General features: G+C 41.3%; 1 protein-coding gene across 4 annotated transcripts in view; it reads right to left on the bottom strand.

Moving 5' to 3' along the window:
* PPP3CC (protein phosphatase 3 catalytic subunit gamma) overlaps nt 1-18,797 on the bottom strand; it is an 80,783-nt gene that overhangs the window by 36,278 nt on the left and 25,708 nt on the right. For all 4 annotated transcript variants that reach the window (XM_048513598.1, XM_048513601.1, XM_048513600.1 and 1 more), the window contains exons 2-3: nt 8,948-9,145; nt 8,573-8,697 (exon numbers count right to left, since the gene is read on the bottom strand). In XM_048513598.1, coding sequence (XP_048369555.1) covers nt 8,573-8,697; nt 8,948-9,145 — 323 coding nt within the window. The remainder of the gene's footprint in view (nt 1-8,572; nt 8,698-8,947; nt 9,146-18,797) is intronic.

The raw sequence follows: 18,797 nt of genomic DNA, 5'->3' as shown, positions 1-18,797 counted from the left end.
TTACACAAGCCTCATGGCTGATGTGAATTTGAATCTGAATCTCCCAAGTGAAAACTCAGTTATTGGGATCATAACACCCTAACAGAAATGTACATGTCAATGTAGGTAACTACCCTTTGTGCTAACAATATTAACACTAGTTGTAACCCCCTCCCCGCACAAGCTAAGCATCCTATTTCCTGGCTGCATCCATTAGGATGCAATTAGAAAAATTACCTCCTATTCCATTCCGTTAGAAAGTCATTAACATCAACTACTGTGGCAGATGCTCCCTAATACCCCCAACCCAGATGCGCAGGCTCATCCTGTGATTCCAAACCCTATAGATGCGAGCATTTCCCCCCTCTGTGAAATACTGAAGGAGCAACAGTGGAAACCAAATATAGAAAGAAACTCCTGAAACTCTCAGATAAGAGGCCATGACAATCAAAGTGAATTCTTCCATATAAAAGAATATAGTAGCGGTTTATTTATTTTTTAAATATACAAACTAATGCTGAGTATATTTTGTCCTACACTGATCACAAGCCCTGTCAGAAACCAAAAATTGGGGGGCTATAATCTTTGCCAATACACTTTTCGGGCGTCTAAGCTTACAGAAACATACTCTTGCAGAAATGTTTCAATGCATACAGAAATGCTTCATGGTACAAGGAAGCAAGGCATATATATCTCCACAGCGCTCAAGCAAGGCAAAGCTTCTCAATTCTGTTTTATCAGTGACATTTGGAGCAGCCCCCGCATGTACTAATCAAAGCCCACCCTGCTTCGTGAAAGATGAATGCCTGCTCAGTAGGGAAAAAAAGAACATATCATGGCTCTCTCTCCATTGTGGAGTTCGAGGGAAAGGGGATCAAGAATAGCATGAAAGGGCTCCATGCTGGCAGCATACAAAAGATGGTGATTCCAAGCAACTTCCCAGATTGGAAATGCCAGTTTTGTTACAGCACAACCCTATAATAAGTTGGACTAATTCTCTTACACCACATCACAATTTTTTTTCCGAGTGGCACTTCAAGGATCTCAGCACTATTTTCTCCCCCTGCCCCCAAGCTCCTTTTTAATCTATCCTCCTGACCTGCCCATAAGGAAAGCAGAGGTGGGAAACATACAAAGCTCCTCCAGGGAACCTTTGTGAAACCTACAGTTCTTTGAATCTTGAGAATTTTAACTTTTATTTAAAAAATGTCAAAGTGTCACTACTGAAATTTTACCTTCAATAAAATCTGAAATGAATCTGGCATTCCTTTTCTGGCAGAACTACCAAGGAACTTCAAGGGAAGACAAGAGGGTTTTGCTGAAAGAATCACAACTGGGGGTAGGGCGTAGAGTGAAGGTTTACAGTGATTCTCCACCTTCCTAGGTTGTCCAGGATTTGCCTGAAGCAAAATTCAGAAATGAATCTGGAGGCCTCTCAGGCAAAACGCCAGAAGGAGTACTGAGGGAAGTCCAACCACAGTGTCATTTTTAGACAAGTTTTGCACATGCTTAAATTGTAGAATTATTTTTTAACCAGTACAAGGTAACAGGATGCTGCACTATGGCCCACTCCGCAAGGGCCAAAAACAGCACCCCTGGAACGGTAAAAACACAGTTCCAGGGGAACTGTTCACACAACTGCTGCCTCTACATCGAGGCAGCATTGTGCCCCCCCCCCCCGAAAGCAGTGGGGAAACATTGTTTTCCTGCCTCGCACAATGAGTGAGGCTTTTGGGAAACAGCGTTTCTCAGCCATCGCCGTGCAAAGAGAAGGTAAGTGTGGGGAAACAAAATGGAGGCGCCTCTGTAAGCTGCAGCTGCTCTGGGGCCGCTTGCACCTCAGCGTGCAAACGGCCCTGGGGCCACACTGGCATCATTGGTGTGCAGCTGCTGCAGGGGCTGGTGCGGAATGGGCCTACGTTGATTAGTGACACCTCACCTCCCCAAATAGAACAGATTCTTATAAGGCAAGGACAGTTGCCCCATCCTTGGCTGCTGATACTTGAACCAGAAACTAAAACTGTCCAACACAAACACCTGGTGAATCATGGCTTCAATGAGCTAGTCACCCCCTCCCACTTAATACAGGTGGAACACAATCTTTCCCAAACTGAGAAATAGATGAGATGGAAAAAAAAATAAGCAGGCAAAAACCAAAACACACAGTGGGTTGGATCCAACCATTTTTCCACAGATGAAAAGGGGAGAAAAAGGTCCCACTGGACCATCAAAAAGGCTATGCTGGGGATCATGGGATCTGTATGGACAAAAACAACATAGAAAAGGAGATGTAATAAGAAGGGAAATTGGCTTAGATTGAGAAAGTAAACTGGCTGTATCCAAGCCAATGGCATATTTTTCGCCCTCACGTATTTGCCACACTGTCTCTTGAACTATCACCAAAACAGCCCCTGGCTCCATGTTCAGAAACCCAGCCTGTAGTATGTCATCTTGTCTAGTAACTTTCTTCAGCTCAGACAGAATATATACAACAGAGCATTCTGGAGCACCTAAATGTGAACACATTCATTGTGGCATAAACTTTTATAGATCAGCCCATGAAAGGTTACGCTGCAATAAATGTTAGTCTTTAAGGTGCTACAAGACATTGTTGTTTCTGTTACAATGGACTAATATGGCTACATTTCTTTATACTAAACAGAAAGCTTTGCAATATAAGGAGCAGAAAGCTGCTGTATTGCAATATGTCATTAGTGTCCCAATGAACACCCTCTTAAATCCTTCCCTGGATTATTTAAGCTCCTTCTTCCTGTGACTTCCACAAATGTGTGTTTGTACTTCATTTTATTCTTATTCTTCTAGAACTGGTGCATTTCTTTTGGCTTTCCATATCTATTTCACTACCTTTTGAAAACAAAGGATTGATGTCAGGAGTTCTTGAGGGGGAAAGGAAGCCTTTACTGGTCAACTCTGTTGTATGCAAAGATAGTCCTTTAAAGAGTTCACAACATTTACTTAGAAGACAATTCCTTATCCCCTCCTCTCACCAGTTTACATGAAGACAGTATGCTGGCTCAATTTAACCAACAACTATACAGAAAGCTATCACCCAGGATAGTTAACACTGACCAGTTCTTTCCATTCAAATCGTACTCACTGAACCAGGTTACTAGTCTATCAAGTTTAATATTGCCTACTATGACTGGAAATGGCAATCCACTATCTCAAGTAGATCTTTCACATCACCTGCTACCTGGCCAGAGACTGAATTTGGGATTTTCTGAATGCAAAGCAGGCCCTCTACCACTAAGACGGGGGCCAATTCTCAGCACTGCTTTGTCTAGAGCAGGGGTAGGGAACCTGTGGCTCGAGAGCCGCATGCAGCAGCTCTTCTGACAGAGTGTGCGTTTTCTCAGCGGAAAGGTGCGTTACCAGACAAGATAAGTGCAGTTGAAGACGGCTTGGCACAGCAGACAAATAACTCCACCACACAGTAGCTTCACTTCAAAGAAGGATTTTACTCACAGGTGCAAGCTATATACAAGTGAATATCAGAGAACAATCCGGCAGCATGCTTCGCAGCAAACATATAACCCTAACAGCTGATGTGCACAGATAGTGCTCTACTATTATACAAACACTGCCCAATCACATTGAAGGCCACAGCACCAGATCAGACTGGTTTGATTCAGTTACACCAGGCTTTTGCCAACTGACTCTGGCTGACAGGTGCTGTCATCTAGATCTTCATGATCTGTGCACAAGATGCACACCTCTTTATTTTGATTCCCTGACACCCCTTCTCATCTTGGGTACAGAGAATCAAAATAAAGGTGCCCTTGCACTGCGGCTCCACGAGCTGAGCCACTGGCCCCATCCTTGCCCGCCCTGCAGGCAGCAGGGCGGGTGCATCCACGCGCTTCTCAGAATAAGTGGAGTAAATACAATCAGAATACTCCACTCAGAATAAGTGGAGTATATACAATGTTATCTTTATTTTAAATGTCAAAAATTATTTGCGGCTCCAAGTGTTTTCTTTTCCCGTGGAAAACGGGTCCAAATGGCTCTTTGAGTGTTAAAGGTTCCCTACCCCTGGTCTAGAGAGACGTTTTGCAAAGAAACACAAGCCACAGCAAATGGCATCCTAGGTGCAGACCTTTTAATGTATTCTGCACTCATCACTGTTAAGATGAAAACAAACTGAGGCCGTTTCTGCACGGGCGGAATATGGCGGCCTGGGGACGGCAAAAACGCTGTCCCCAGGCCGCCATTCGCACAGGGGGCACGGCTGCATCGCAGCCGCGCCACCCTCGCACTGCCCGACCGGAGCGAAGCCGGCGTTTCCAGAGTGCGCTGGGAAGCGCACTTTTCCGGAAACGCCAGCTTGAAGCTGCTGCCGTGCTGGAGCAGGTGCGTAGGGCCGGGGGGGCGTGTCCTCAGGCCTCGGCGATGTGCCGGAGGCCCGGGGACATGCCAGGTCATCCCGGCTGTTTCTGGGACCGTTCGCATGACCCGGCCGCTTCCGCCTCCGTGCGGAAACGGCCTGAGGAGTGGAAGCATTTGAGAAGCCCCCTATGCACACCCCATCCCTTTTTATCCCCAAGGGCAAGGAAAAAATAGTTTAGCAAATGCCAGATGTGGACAATGATATCTGACTATCTCCTGTGATCCTCAGCAAGAACCTCCCCCAAATCGTTATTACATAAACACACACACACACACACCCCGAAGTAGGAACACATGACGCATCCTATCATTGAGTCAGGCCATCAGCCTATCAAGGTAAGTATTGCATGCTCTGACTGACAGCAGCTCTTCAGGGTCTCATGTACAGGTCTTTCACATCGCCTGCTATCCGATCCTATCAACAGGAGAATGCCTGAAATGGAACCTGGGACCTTCTGCATGCAACGCAAATGCTCTGCCACCGAGTCACGAACTTGCTCCCATGGCCCCATAAATATACACATGGATGCTTTTATCAGCACGCAACACAGGACAGGAACAAAATCTCTGCTCAAATTGTATGCTCATTCTCTGTCACAGTCTGTACTTTTTCCTGTCATTCTTCTACTCACCTTGTTGAATGAGCTACTGGAGGATGCAAGAAGAGCTTTGTAGATGTTCAGGAGAAAAAGCAAAGCTGTTTTTATCTGTCAGGGCTTTCACTTTACAGGGCTTTTAGTTAAGAACATTAACACAGGCAGTGTATATGTTTTTCTTGGGAGGAGGGGATTATTATTTTACTAAACTGATTGACAGCCACCTTAAGTCTATGTTCAGGGAAAGACAGAACATTTATTTATTTGTACTCATTTAATTCATTTATACCCCACAATTATCTCCAGTGGGCCTGAAGTGACTTACATGCTTCTCCCCTCTGTTTTTTCCTTACAATAACCCTGTTAGGTAGGTTAGGCTGATAGATTGTGACTGCCCAAAGTCACTCAGCAAGTTTCCATGGCAGAAGTGATGATTCAGACCCCAGACTCTCAGATACTAATCCGACAGCCACTACACCATACAAGCATGTTCTAAATAAATATAATAAAACCTGACAACAGACACAACATCCATCTTCATAAACTAAACGTCTGTTTTGCAAACCAAAAAACTGTAAAACCCACGACAGTTTCTCCTGAAATCACATATCTGGCTTCACTCTCTTACAGAAGTCAGTTTTTAAGAGCAGAAACTTGAAGTCTAGAAAATAGAATAGAATAGAATAGAATAGAATAGAATAGAATAGAATAGAATAGAATAGAATAGAATCTTTATTGGCCAAGTGTGATTGGACACACAAGGAATTTGTCTCCGGTGCATATGCTCTCAGTGTACATAAAAGAAAAATACATTTGTCAAAAGAATCATAAGATGTTACAGCACTTAATGATTAGTCCATATAGGTCTAGTAAACAATCAGGGAAACAAATCAGTAGTAATGAGAAACATAAAATGTAAAATCCATAAAATAAAATAAAAATAAAATAAAATGTAAAAATATAAAATGTCAGCACAGGCTAAGTAGTCCTTTACAGTCATAAGTGGGGAGGTGAGATGGGTAATAGGAATGATGAAAAGAAAAAGTAGTGCAGTAATTATATAATATAGCAATTATATAATAAATAGTTTAACATTATCGAGGGAATTACATTTGTTTAACAGAGTGATGGCATCTCAGGGAAAAACTGTTCTTATGTCTAGTTGTCTTGGTGTGCAGTGCCTCCTGTGGCGGCGTTTAGAGGGTAAGAGTTGAAACAGTTTATGTCCAGGGATGCTTGAGGGTCAAGTAAATATTTTTTTTTTTCCACAGCCCTTTTGACCACGTGCAGTATACAGGTCCCCTCAATGGAAGGCAGGTTAGCAGCAATTGTTTTTTTTCTTGGCAGTTCTGATTATCTCCTCTGAAAGTCTGTGTCCCGATCTTGTTGGAGTTTGCAGAACCAAACCACACAGTTATAGAGAGGGTGCAGATGACGGAGACTCAATGGATTCCTCATGTAGAACTGTATCAGCAGCTCCTTGGGCAGTTTTGGAGCTTCCTGGAGGTTGTGCGCATGAAAAGAACGATTCTTTGTTGTGCTTTTTTTTTGATGACATTTTTGATATTAGGTGACCACTCATTTTGAGGTCATGGGCGAAGGACTATGATGGAGCCTAGAAATTTAAAGGTCTCCTACTATTGATACTGTGTTGTCTAGTATTGTGAGAGGGAGGTAGGATGGGAGGGTTTCTCCCTGGAAATCTACCCACCATTTCTCACGGCTCTTTTAAGTGTGTCTCCAGTCTCTAGATTGTTCCGAGTGGCACCACCGAGGCTAGATTGTTTCAACCTCCCGTCACCTGTATGCGGTTTCATCAAGTTGTCTCGAATGAGACCAATCACTGATATTATCATCTGCAAATTTCAAGTATTTTAACAGATGGATGCGCTTTGAGATGCAGTCGGTATTGGTACAGTACCAGAGAGAGAGAGAAGTGGGTGAAAGATACACAGCCTTGGGGGGCCCCTGTGCCTCATATTTACGAGGTGTCTGATGGTAATTTTTCCTAGCTTCACTCTGGGCTGTTTCCTATCCTGTTAGGAAAGCTTGTGATCCACTTACAAAATATGCCTCAGAGTACTGCTAGCTGATTTAAGTTTGGTTAGAAGAATGTCCGGTCTGATAGTATTGAATGCTGAACTAAAGTCAACAAAGAGGACCCTTGCATAGGTCTTTGGCGATTCAAGATGCTGTAGGATATAGTGCAAAGCCATATTAACAGCATCGTCTGTCGATCTGTTTGCTCGGTATGCAAATTGCAAGGGGTCCAACAGTGGATCCGTGATGGTTTTCAAATGGTACATCACTAGCCTTTCAAAAGTTTTCATAACTACAGATGTTAGAGCAACCGGTCTGTAGTCATTCAGTTCCTTGATGGAAGGCTTCTTCGGCACTGGGACGATACAATAGAATAGAAGCTACAATAGAAGCTACTGATATAGTCATAATCGTATTTAATTTTGTATACTTTCATGCTGCAAAATTGATCTGAAATGTTCCTGTGCAGAATTCCAAATGTTTTCCTCCTCCTTTCCCTCTCCACAACACAACAGAAAAGAGATGATACAGAGAAAGTGAAAGCAAGAGAGAGAGGGCAAGAGCAAGGGAGAGGGAGAGAGAAGTAGGTTGAGACAGAAGAACTCACTTGGATCTTTGGTTAACATCTGAGATGAATGAAATAGATGAGATGAATGAAATAGCATAACTCCAAATCTTTGGCCATTTCCCATTCAAGTTTCCACATTTCAGAGAATTTACAAAAACCTTCACACAATTTCAAACTCCAATCAGAACCAGCTAGCGCCACTTAACATAGATTTCAGTGAAACCCTTTGTGTTGCCGGTGATCAAAGCAGGATGCAAGAGTATCACCATGTCTCATGTGAATAAATAAGTGAATATATTTATTTAGATAGATGTGCTGATGAAGCAATGTTTTCTCTGTGCCAGCTCCACTTAATCATTCATTTTTCTCAGGCTGCACTAGCACAGTTTACAGTCAATCCTGACTGCCTTGATCAGCTTGTAGGACTGAAAGAGCACGGAGATGTTTGGACAAGTCATAAGCTACATCCAAGCTCAGATTAATTTAATGGGGGGGGTGTCAGAATTCAAAAAGATACCCAAGGATGAAAATGCACAAGATAAAGATTAATTTTGCTTATGTACGATATACTATATTTGTATTACATTGGAAGTGAGTATAATTTATTCAGGGCTGTATGATCTATGACATACAAAACAGGCAAACAAATAAATGATCACCTTCAGTCTGATGTTTTCTAACTTTTATGAACTGATGCATCAGATTTTCATTCACAACAGAATAGATGGGTAGCTTTCAGAACGAGACTAGCAGATTTGAAACCATGCTGTCCAGTGCTACTATCTAACCTCTCTCTCTCATGATTCTTAGTTTATCTAAAATAATATCTATTGGTTCTTTTCTTTTCTAGAAGGCTTGTTGATGGAACCTTTGACATTTAAGAACCAAACCATCCTTTCAAAGCGGTACAAGGGGCAGAAGTCCCACAGGCATAATCCAGACTTTAACACGCTAACCCCCAAAGGCTCAGTTGAATCGTCACCTCTATACTGAAGTAGCCTCTGTCCACGTAGTCGCCCAGGAAGAGGTAGCGAGTGTTATTGGGTGATCCTCCAACTTCAAACAACTTCATAAGGTCAAAGAACTGCCCGTGAATGTCACCACACACTAGGGGAAGAAGATCAGCAAGAAAAAAAAGTTAGGATTACATGCTAAGACCATACATAGATCTGACAGGGAGTATGACTTTGTCTCCAGGTACATTTTTCCAATATATGCAGTTTCTGCATTCTAAATTTCCAAATTTTCAAATCCTGAGCTAAAAAAATGTGCAACAGGAAATCTCTTGGTTTTGGAAGCTTGGTGTTCTAGTCATGGCCTCAGAATGCAAAACAATGACAAAAAAGCACCCTCTGACCTGTGATTGGAGCCTCTACTTCAATCATTGTCTTCTCATGCCTCAGAATGGCAGCTCCGTCATTGATTATCTTCAGCGCTGCATCCTCTTCCAGGCGCCCTTCTTTTACCAAGTGGTTCTTTAATACTTCTAACCTGGGTTTCCCATCCTCAAAAACTTCCTTCAGGGTTAGCCGCTGCGTGGGAGGGAATGGAACAGCTAGAGAGAAACAGAAAAAGAAGAGATAAACACTGAGTTGTTCAGAGTAGGACAACTCACCTGTAATCAGATTTTAGAATGGACTCTTTAAACTGATCAGGGGGGAAAAAGGATGCTTGGCAGGGAGGAATGCATTGAAAACTATTTTGATCTAGGCTGGCTTGAAGAAACATAAAAATATGTATTTCTAGTTAATATGAAAATTAGTATGAAGACAGTCTAGGCTAGGGTTATCAATTCCTAGGCATAAATCATGTTTTCAGAAGCGTGCAACAAAATTTATTTTAAGGAAACAGTACTTCAGAGAGCTGAATAAACATTTCAAATTCTAGATCAAATTTCAACTTTCCAGTAAAAGTTCTAGGAGATGAGGAAGCCAGGTATCTAAGCGTAAGTTTCAGATGCATCTTCCACTTCTTAAAATGTATTCTTCCCTGCACCTGAGAGATGAATCTCAAAGGTGCACTTTACTTCCTAACTATACACGATCACTAACAAACTGGCCTACACAGAAAGGCGGTCAGACCATTAATAACCTGGATTTAACAAAAATGAATTTAATACTTTTTCTTTATCCCCTTCTAGAGAAAAGTCTCCTGTAAACAAGCATCAGTCCTCCCTTCACCCCCACCCTTATTTAAACGTTGTGTGGAGTCTTCAGAGGGCAGTTGGACACAGTTTTATTTAGGACAGCATTTGACTGATTTAGTTTTTATTTATCAGCAGTCATAATTGAGATTTTAAACTGTTGTCTTCTGTGTGTTGTATAACTGTTGTTTTATTTATCTTATAAGCCACAAGTTCTGCAACGTAAAAAGGCAGCTAATCAGAGGTGTAGCTGGGAGAGGGTGCACCCGGTGCTCATTCTGTGTTTTCCGGGGGGGCCTCTGCGCATACTCTCTGCCCCCCCTTACCTTAGTGCAGACTGGAGAAGCGGCCTGTTCCCTTCAGGCTGAAAACAGCCTGGTGGGAACTACATTTACCATGAGACCCTGGTGCTCGCAAGGTCTTCTGGGAAGTGTAGTTCCCACCAGGCCATTTTCATCCTGAAGGGAACAGGCCGTTTCTCCAGCCTGAACTGTTTCACAAAGGTAAGTGTGTGGTGGTGGGAGGCACCGGTGGGGGAGGGATTTTTTGCCCCAGGCGTGTACCCGGTGCAACATGCACCCCCGACCCCTGGTATCTCCGCCTCTGCAGTTAATAAATGTTTTAAATAAATAGATATGTCTGTTGCACCAGTCCTTTGGTCTCCCTCCAACTCACCTGACAATATAATCCTCTTCTCCATGCCCATCCCCAAAAGTGATGTCAACCTGTAACACCTGTTGAGTAGAGTCTGTGTGTATACATTATATACTCAATACTTGAAGGTCGACTGGGGCACTACTGAAATACAGTCCCACAAGTATATAGTAGACTTAGTAAATTCACAAATTATACAGTCTATGACTGCTAGTCTTATTGTGGGTGACTTCATTTGCACCCTCTCCCCTTCTGTTGAACATACTGTGGGTTTTTTGGGTGGCAGTTTATTGAACTCATTCATTACTTTTAACCCAACAAGTGAGATGATTTACAGTGAGATGATTTTCCTATATTTCATAAATATGCTTATATGTATAGAAAAAGATGAAGGAAAGAATAATGGAGCTTTGCTCCTGGTGTAGCTTCAGCCTGAATGTCGAGATATCCCTGGGACAAGCCTTTTGGAAACATTTCCCATATTTCTTGTTGGGTTTCACAACATTCATGGATGATAGTGAGGATATGCTATTACATGAAATTCAAGGATCCTTTACACCTCCCCCCATTTAATTCTTCTGTCGATTGAACCTGAAAATTTGGGAAGACAAGGGTATTCCGCTACTCTTCTCCATCTTACTTTCCCATCAAAATTGCCAATCCAAGCTGTTTAATCCACTGCAGCAGGAAAACCAGGCAAAAGGGAAAGAATTATCCCCGCCCCCCCCCCCCCCCCCCCGCCGCCGATTTCCCTCTACACTGCAACCTTGCGGATAATATGTAGAAGAAAAAAACCATGCAGGATTAAGGATTACACAGTAACGTGAAGCCACTCCATTATACTAACTGTGACAAAATGCAGATTTGGTGCCAAGAATGTTTCCCCAATGGCACAGTGCATCTGCTAGGACCCAATAGCTGCCTACTAAGCCAATGCGACTGCTTTCAAAGAGCTGCCCCATTAAGAAAATAAAGGCCTAAAGGGAGATGAAAGCAAAGCAACTTGCATCCCTTCAGCCCAGCTCCCAGTTGAACGAGGAATGTCACCTACATTTAGTGCTCTCTGCTGATGGGAGAATTGTCTGGCCTGCTAGTTTTTTTCACAAGGGTCCCTGCCTCCCTGCAACATGTATTTTAATGGTTTTAAAGTGGGATTTTATCATTTATGTTTTAAGTTGTTAACCATCTTGGCAGGATACAAATTTTGTAAACAATTTTTTTTCTATACTAGGCAGAGATCCTCTCCTACTATTCTCACTGACTGGGCTCACAGTTCATCTACATGAAGCACACCCGCGTTTGCATGCCTATAGAGGATATAATATTTCTTCCTCCAATTACTAATCCGACAACTATTTCTCTCAGGGTGCAAAAATCACTTCCCCTCCCCCTCAGCAGAGGAAAACACTGCTGAGGAGACAGACAGATGGCATGCATATCTATGTAATACAAGGCTTAATTTTTTTATCCCCCAATTCTGTGATTAGAAGGAAGTGTTCAAATTTTTTAAAAATCTATTTATGCACAACAGAAATATTGTTTTATATGTGTTGCACTGAGCAGTTTACTATAGAAATGCAAGCAAAACAAAGAAATTCAAATTTGTCCAGTTTGCACCATTAGCTGTATGAGTCAGTTTTGTAAAATCAGAATTTTTCACTTGGTTTTTCTTAATCAAAAGCTGAGGACGCTAATGGTTCTGTTTCCACAGCTATCCTCATATTGTGTTGCCACTCCAAACAAGGCTATGCATCTGTATAGCCACAGTATATTCTTTCAGTTTGTTGTAGACATTAGGCATAATAATGTCTGCCCACTGTGTGCTGTAGTTTGAGCAGTGTACAAATTAAAAAATATATTCTGGTGGTACAATGCATAGTCTAAAAAATTAGACACCCAGGCACAGCTCATGCGCACACAAAATGCTCTGTAATCATGGGAAATAAGCCCTGGAGATGATCTGGCTTGCATGCTTTCACTTCCTCTACCCTCCTCTTGTGGCTAGGAAATCATTCACTTCCACTTTGATAACAATTCACAGTTCATTTTACCTAACATGTGAACTACAGTTTGTTCTCTTCCTTCCAAATCAGTTTCTAGGTAAGAGAAGAAACCACAGTTTGTGATTCATGTAAGACTGCATGATTTGCTGCAGATTCATGTAAGACTGCATGATTTGCTGTGATTCTTTTTTATCTGTATGTAAAGTGAAGACACACCATGCACAAACCCCTAGATTCGCTTTTGTAATGACAAAGCATGGTTTGTTGCGTGAATTTAAAGTCTGCATGGACATGGGACAAAAAACAAAAACAGAGAGTTTACTTTATGTTTCCACTGAAGAAAATTTGTCTTAGAAATCTGATAGGAACTTCAGTTTAGCATTTTGAAAACATCTGTTAGTTTCCACAGATATTACACCAACAAGATGTATCAAACATTTCAGTATCTACCATACAGTCCATAACATATCCATTTCTATCACATTATATTCCAATTCATGTTTATATCTGACTGTGCAATACCAACAAACACTCCTACATTTTTAACTGTAATAGAAGTGTTTCTTATTTATATAGCACAGACATATTTCTCTCATACACACCTACTTCCAACAGACCATACTTATGGTAATGTTATTGGCACTCATTCTTACGGTTTTCAGTCTTACCATTTTCATAGTTATTTATTCAGGGTCTGAGTGTCTGAATTTTTATGGATTGTTTACTTTTAGCATAGCTAACCTGATGTCAGTATTTGATACCAACTCATATATCGTTACTTAAAATTCTTCCCTTGAAAGAACAGACACTTGAAAATGAACCAGGTATGAAAGAAATCTGACCAAGTTGCCCCAATAAAATATAGAATTGCACCAAAATTGCATCCTTGAAATTCAGGTGTAATCCTACAGCAAATGTGCAGGACTCTTATATTTGAAGAGTAGCTGATATGTTGTTATGCAGACAAGTGAATCACCATCTTTCACTGCCAAATGCCAACTACCTTTCTCACAGAATTGTGTTATCCTTTCCTCTGCATTAAAAACAAAAAAACCCAAGCAAACTTAACCAGGCTACATCTGAGGGGAAAAAAAACTGTCTATCTTTTCTGCTCCCTGTTTTGCAATTCAAAATCATCTTCTTACCTGTGGTAAAAAATAGAAGGAAATAATATCTTTCGCTCCTACAGATAAAAAAGGAACTGGGCAGAAGCATGCATGTGATTTTAGAAGAAATACTCTGTTTATTGTTCTTCTGTTCAAATGAAGCTTGGCCCAAACTCTATAGGTTAAGAAAAGAAATGGGGAAAAGAATACTGGAACATCCACATAACGTGTCACTTCATTTGGAATATACTGATATGTCAAGGAAAATGAAACTTGTTTTATAAAGGAATGCCCCAGATTTCTTGTTGTGTGTCATAGCACTGAACAAGAAATAACTGCTATCATCAAGATATCTCTTTTTGTGTGTGTATAACTCCTTATTTTTGTGTTAAAATATGTGTTTGTCAAACTCCTCTGCTTGAATTCTGCTCCAGTCACCTATTATCAAAATAGTAACAGGTGGATTACCAACTGCAGAATCCATGATTTCTAAAGCCTTTGAAGCAATTAGGTCTTTTCAAAACTATTCCTAGATGTACAAATGAGGAAACTACAGCTGCTTCTTGAACAGATGGTTGTTCTTTGCAGGAAAAAAAAGTATTGCAAGCAATCACATAGAACAGCTAGTACAAATCAACCCCCTTCCCATATTCTGAGATTTTTTTCTTCCACATACATTCCCAGTTTATATTCTGCCATGAGTGACTATCCAAGTTCAAAACATTGTGAATCTTGTTAAAAAATGGAAATGTGGGCAAACCCATTTCAGTTATGAAAAAAGAGATAAAAGCCTCTTGAAGAGGAAGGTAGATTTTGGCAATACATATACTAGCAGCACTGAATACAGTGTATTACAAGCTCGCCTTTTCTTTATAGAAGTCTTTCATCCGATTGCCCCAGTTCTCACTCATTAAATCAATCCATATGAGAAATGTTGTGCCTATTCTCCAGATGGGGAAGCAAGGAAGATACACAATGTGATACGCTCAAGTCCATACCAATAAGATATGCCCACTACTATGGGCATTACTATGCCCAACTATTTCCCGTTCACCAAAGCACGAGCTACAAGAAATCTTTACTTTTCTTACACCACAGTTCTCAAAGTAAGAGCTCAACCATTCTTACAAGTGCAAGCATTTGTTCACAGGCTTCAGACCAGTTGGTGGGGACTACCAGTGGGGGGAAACTTCTGGCTTCGTGCCCTGTTCCTGGACTTTCAGAAAGCCACATAATGGTTACGCAGCTAGCATGATTAGATGGACTCTTGACCTGATCCAGAAGGGCTACTCTCATGCTCTCTTCTTGACCACCAGGCTCAGCTTTAATAAAGTCTAAGCAGCTTTTTTCTTTATGAGAAGACTTCGGCAGTAACTGTGTGGATTGCTTCACCTTCCATGGAGACCTAAAATAATATTAAGCCTACACAGCCTCCTCCCCCTCTTTCAAATTTAATGAAGAGATCTCAAACCTGCAGCTTGACTTAACGCTACTAGCAGCTGCAGGCAGCCTTTTCCAATTTTGGCTCAGCTCACAAGTGCGCAAACATTCAGTATTTTCTCTATTTCCAGGATGAACGTGTGAACTGACTCCACTTAACAGTGGTTAAGGTGCTTCTGACATGGTATTAAATATGAAAATTCACTCTGCAAATGCTTCACCTGCATATATAACTCAAACATGCAAGTCATGCGGTGAATTCTAAATATTAATTGAACACTATGTATGAGTGAACTAGAAAAGGCAAGTGGAAACCTACAAGGGCTTGTAGGGGGTATCTCACTTCTCTCTCCCCCACTATTTCCTCTTTCCTGGGAGGCATATCACTTTCCCTTCCCACATTATTTCTTCCTTCTGGCAACCCCCATACATTTTCCCCCTTTCTCTGCCTCATCTCACTTCAGCCATTCACCAATGTACCTTTTCTCTTCCTCCCATTTCAGCTATATTTATGATTTATTTTCTTTTTATATATGCACCTCTCTCCACTGTGGGGATTAAAGGCTCTTACATCACTCTCCTCTTCTCCCTCACAACAACCCTGTGAGATAGGATGGGTGAAAGTATATGACCAGCCCTTCACCATTTAGTGGCCTTCCATGGCAAACTAATGATCAGAATCTGAGACTCCCAGACCCTAGCATGAAGCTCTCACCACTAAACAACACCGACTTTCAAATGGTGGCTGCTGTTGTACAGCTGCAAACCTGGGGTGCTTTTCAGGTTTCTAGAAAGATCTGTCGTGTTTGTTCCAAGTTCCAATCACTGGATTTGGCTGACTTCGCTATTAGAATATATAAGTAGGCCCACAATACTTGCAGGGGGGAATCCCCACACTTGCTTGCTCAGGCCCATGTGGTTCCCCATCACTGCCGCTCCCATAATCTACCACCACTGTGGCTGGACCCTACACAGCTCTTGGAGCATGCCACTGTGGCCAGGCCCCAGACTGATCTGGCAGAGTTCGCAGTTCGCGCTAAACAGCTTGGTGTGGCTCCTGGTGACTGCTGCCATTGTGGCTGAGATCAGGAGGGATCCCAGCCACCACTACAGCTGCTTCAAGGTTATGTATGCCTCTCAGAGTCCCCTGGTACTGTGGAGTTCCCTGGACTCCACACGGCTCCCAGGTTTGCCAGTGCAGCCAGCCCTCACACAGCTTGCAGAGTCTACAGCTTCTAAGTATGGTGCAGCTCTTTGGGTCCAGGGCTGGTGAGATAGCCCAGTGTGACCCCCAGACTTTGCCTGCAGCAGGCATGAATCCAAGGGCTCCTGCCATCTCTCTTTCTGCCTCTCCCACTCTTAGAGACTGGTGAGGAAAGGGAACTATAGAATGGCTCATGGTGACATCAGCATCAGTTCCTCCTCCCGCACCACCAGCAGCAGCACTTCTGCCAGTGGGGCAACAGGTTTTAAATGTAATACTCCCCCAGACACTCAAAAAGAACATGCTTCAGATCAGAATTTTCAGTGGTTCCCCTCCCCCCCCCTCCCCAGAGTTCTCAGGTAAACATCCATTTGAAGACTCACTTGCCCTTTTCAGAACAGAAGAGCTGAAAAAAATAATAGTTTAGTATGTTGATGTGAAGAAGACTGAAAGCAGTTACTGTAACTAAGTAGAACCTCTGAAAGCCACTACCAGAAAATCAATATTAGGGCAAGGTTTGCATTGTTGATGTGTGTGTTTTTTAATGGGACACCCTCCACAAGCAACAGGCTGGCCCTTTCAAGCATATGGAAACAGGAGGGGGGAAGGTTGTATATTGATGTTGTTTATTTTGAGGGGGGTAGGTTTTGAGGATACGCACCTGAATATGCCTGCTGAAACTTTCTTTCCTCACCCTTAATGGGGCCCATTGCCCTGTCGTGTCTCATGCCACCTGTAGTTTTGTTGTAAACTGAATATCGAGATCATTTTACCGCCAACTGCATTGACAGGGAAACTGAAAATAGGATGTAGGGTGAAATTTATATTTCCCAGATTTTTTTTCTACTATCCTCTTCTCAGCAACTTTCTCCTTTAGGGCAAAAAGGCAATAAAAGGGCTGAGTTTCCCCTCCTTCTTAACAGCTAGCCGTATGCTCAACATAACTCCAAAAAGGTTTTTTGTTCCTTTTAGACTTGCTTCATTGTCTTAGTCAACACCCATACTGGATTTGAAAGCATACTTTTTATTTGGAAGAATGGGGCATGTTTTTCTGTTGTAGTGTTTCTCTTTTGTTCCACATTTAATTTTTTTATCTTGGATCTTACAATGTGGAACAAGTTACAAATAAAAAAGAAGCGGAAAGCTACATGTAGCACCTACAGAAGAGACCTAGTAATCAGATGCTTGTTAAAAGCCAATTCTTCAAACAATCCTCAGACAATAGCTTGTCATAATATTTAGCAAGGGCTACAAGCTAAAGCAGAACTTGAAACCACATTAAGTTCTTTAGTGCAGCCAGACTCAAAGAATAAGCTGAACCCAGTCTGACCCTTAACATTTAAGCTGATCAGATTCAAACCTGTGTTTAATTTGCTGTTGTATTTATAGCTAGAGTTCCCTATCCCATGAATAATCTTTACCTTCCAATGCAACTAACCGTTAACACACACTGTATTTGCACAAATTCAAGGCTAAATTTTTGTTTTATAGGTATGACATCAAAAAGGAAGTGTCGTAAAATCTGTATACAAGTTACCATTATGTCCAGTACTAAAACCCATTTTTCTATACAACATTTTTAGAGATGACAATCTTTCTTTTGAGTAAGTACAGTAAGAGTCACTGCATATTACCATCTAGACTGAATACATAAATGTTGGGTAATATTTTTAAAAATTAACGCTTTATTAGAAATTTCAATAAACAAAAACACATAGACATGTTTCAAAACAGTGCCAATTTCGGTCCACAAATCTGATTAAAAAAAACCCTGACTCCAGAATGACATAAACAGTATAGAACAGTCCAAATTCAAATTGGAAACATTCAACACAACAAGAACAAAAAAAACCACACCTTTCCATTGACTTCCATCTCTGAACTCAAATGCATAAATCTAGATTTTATATATTCCCCTGCAGAACATTTTACCTGTTAATTGTTTTTGACTATAACAATTTTCTTTAAACATTCCTTTAACTTGTAACTTCTTTAACATAGTATTATTTAGCATATTGTCTTATTATTTATATATTCTTTCGTTCTTATTACTGTTGACAATTTTACTTTAAACTCTTCTGATAAGTAATTCATAAAAGAAGTCCAAGTCACATTAAGCTTTTCCAAGGAGTCTTCTCTTAAGTCCATTTATCTAGTTCAACAATGTTCCAAATATTTTCTAACCACTCTTCTACAGCAGACGTTGTCTTTAGCTTCCAGTTTTTGGCCGAGCAAATCCTGGGAACAAACATTGTTATGTTTTACCCTTTTGTTATTACTTAACCCTAATAAAGGGTCATTTCAAGGGTCATTTCAAATTTTACTTTCATACTTGCACTATTGCATGAATCAATTTCCAATATTCCCTCATTGTCTTGCATTGTCACAGTAAATGGAAAAAAAATTCCCCCTTTCATTTCACATTTCCAACACATTTTTATTTATTTATTTTAGATAATGCTACTGGGGTAAGATACCACCTACGATGTTTTGAAAGAAGGAAGAAAAGAAGTTTCTCTAACTGGTTATCTTGTGCTCTATGGGCAACCAAGCCAGTGGCTAAAAACTTGGTTTTAGTTGGTTGTTGTGGGCTTTCCAGGCTGTGTGGCCGTGGTCTGGTGTAACAGACTTCCCTCTGTGATACACCTCTGAAGATG

The sequence above is a fragment of the Sphaerodactylus townsendi genome, linkage group LG12 (genome assembly GCF_021028975.2).
Source record: "Sphaerodactylus townsendi isolate TG3544 linkage group LG12, MPM_Stown_v2.3, whole genome shotgun sequence".
In the NCBI taxonomy this organism is placed as follows: Eukaryota; Metazoa; Chordata; class Lepidosauria; order Squamata; family Sphaerodactylidae; genus Sphaerodactylus; species Sphaerodactylus townsendi.
Note: the sequence above shows the minus strand (reverse complement) of the source record. Positions and strands in the feature narration are given on the sequence as shown.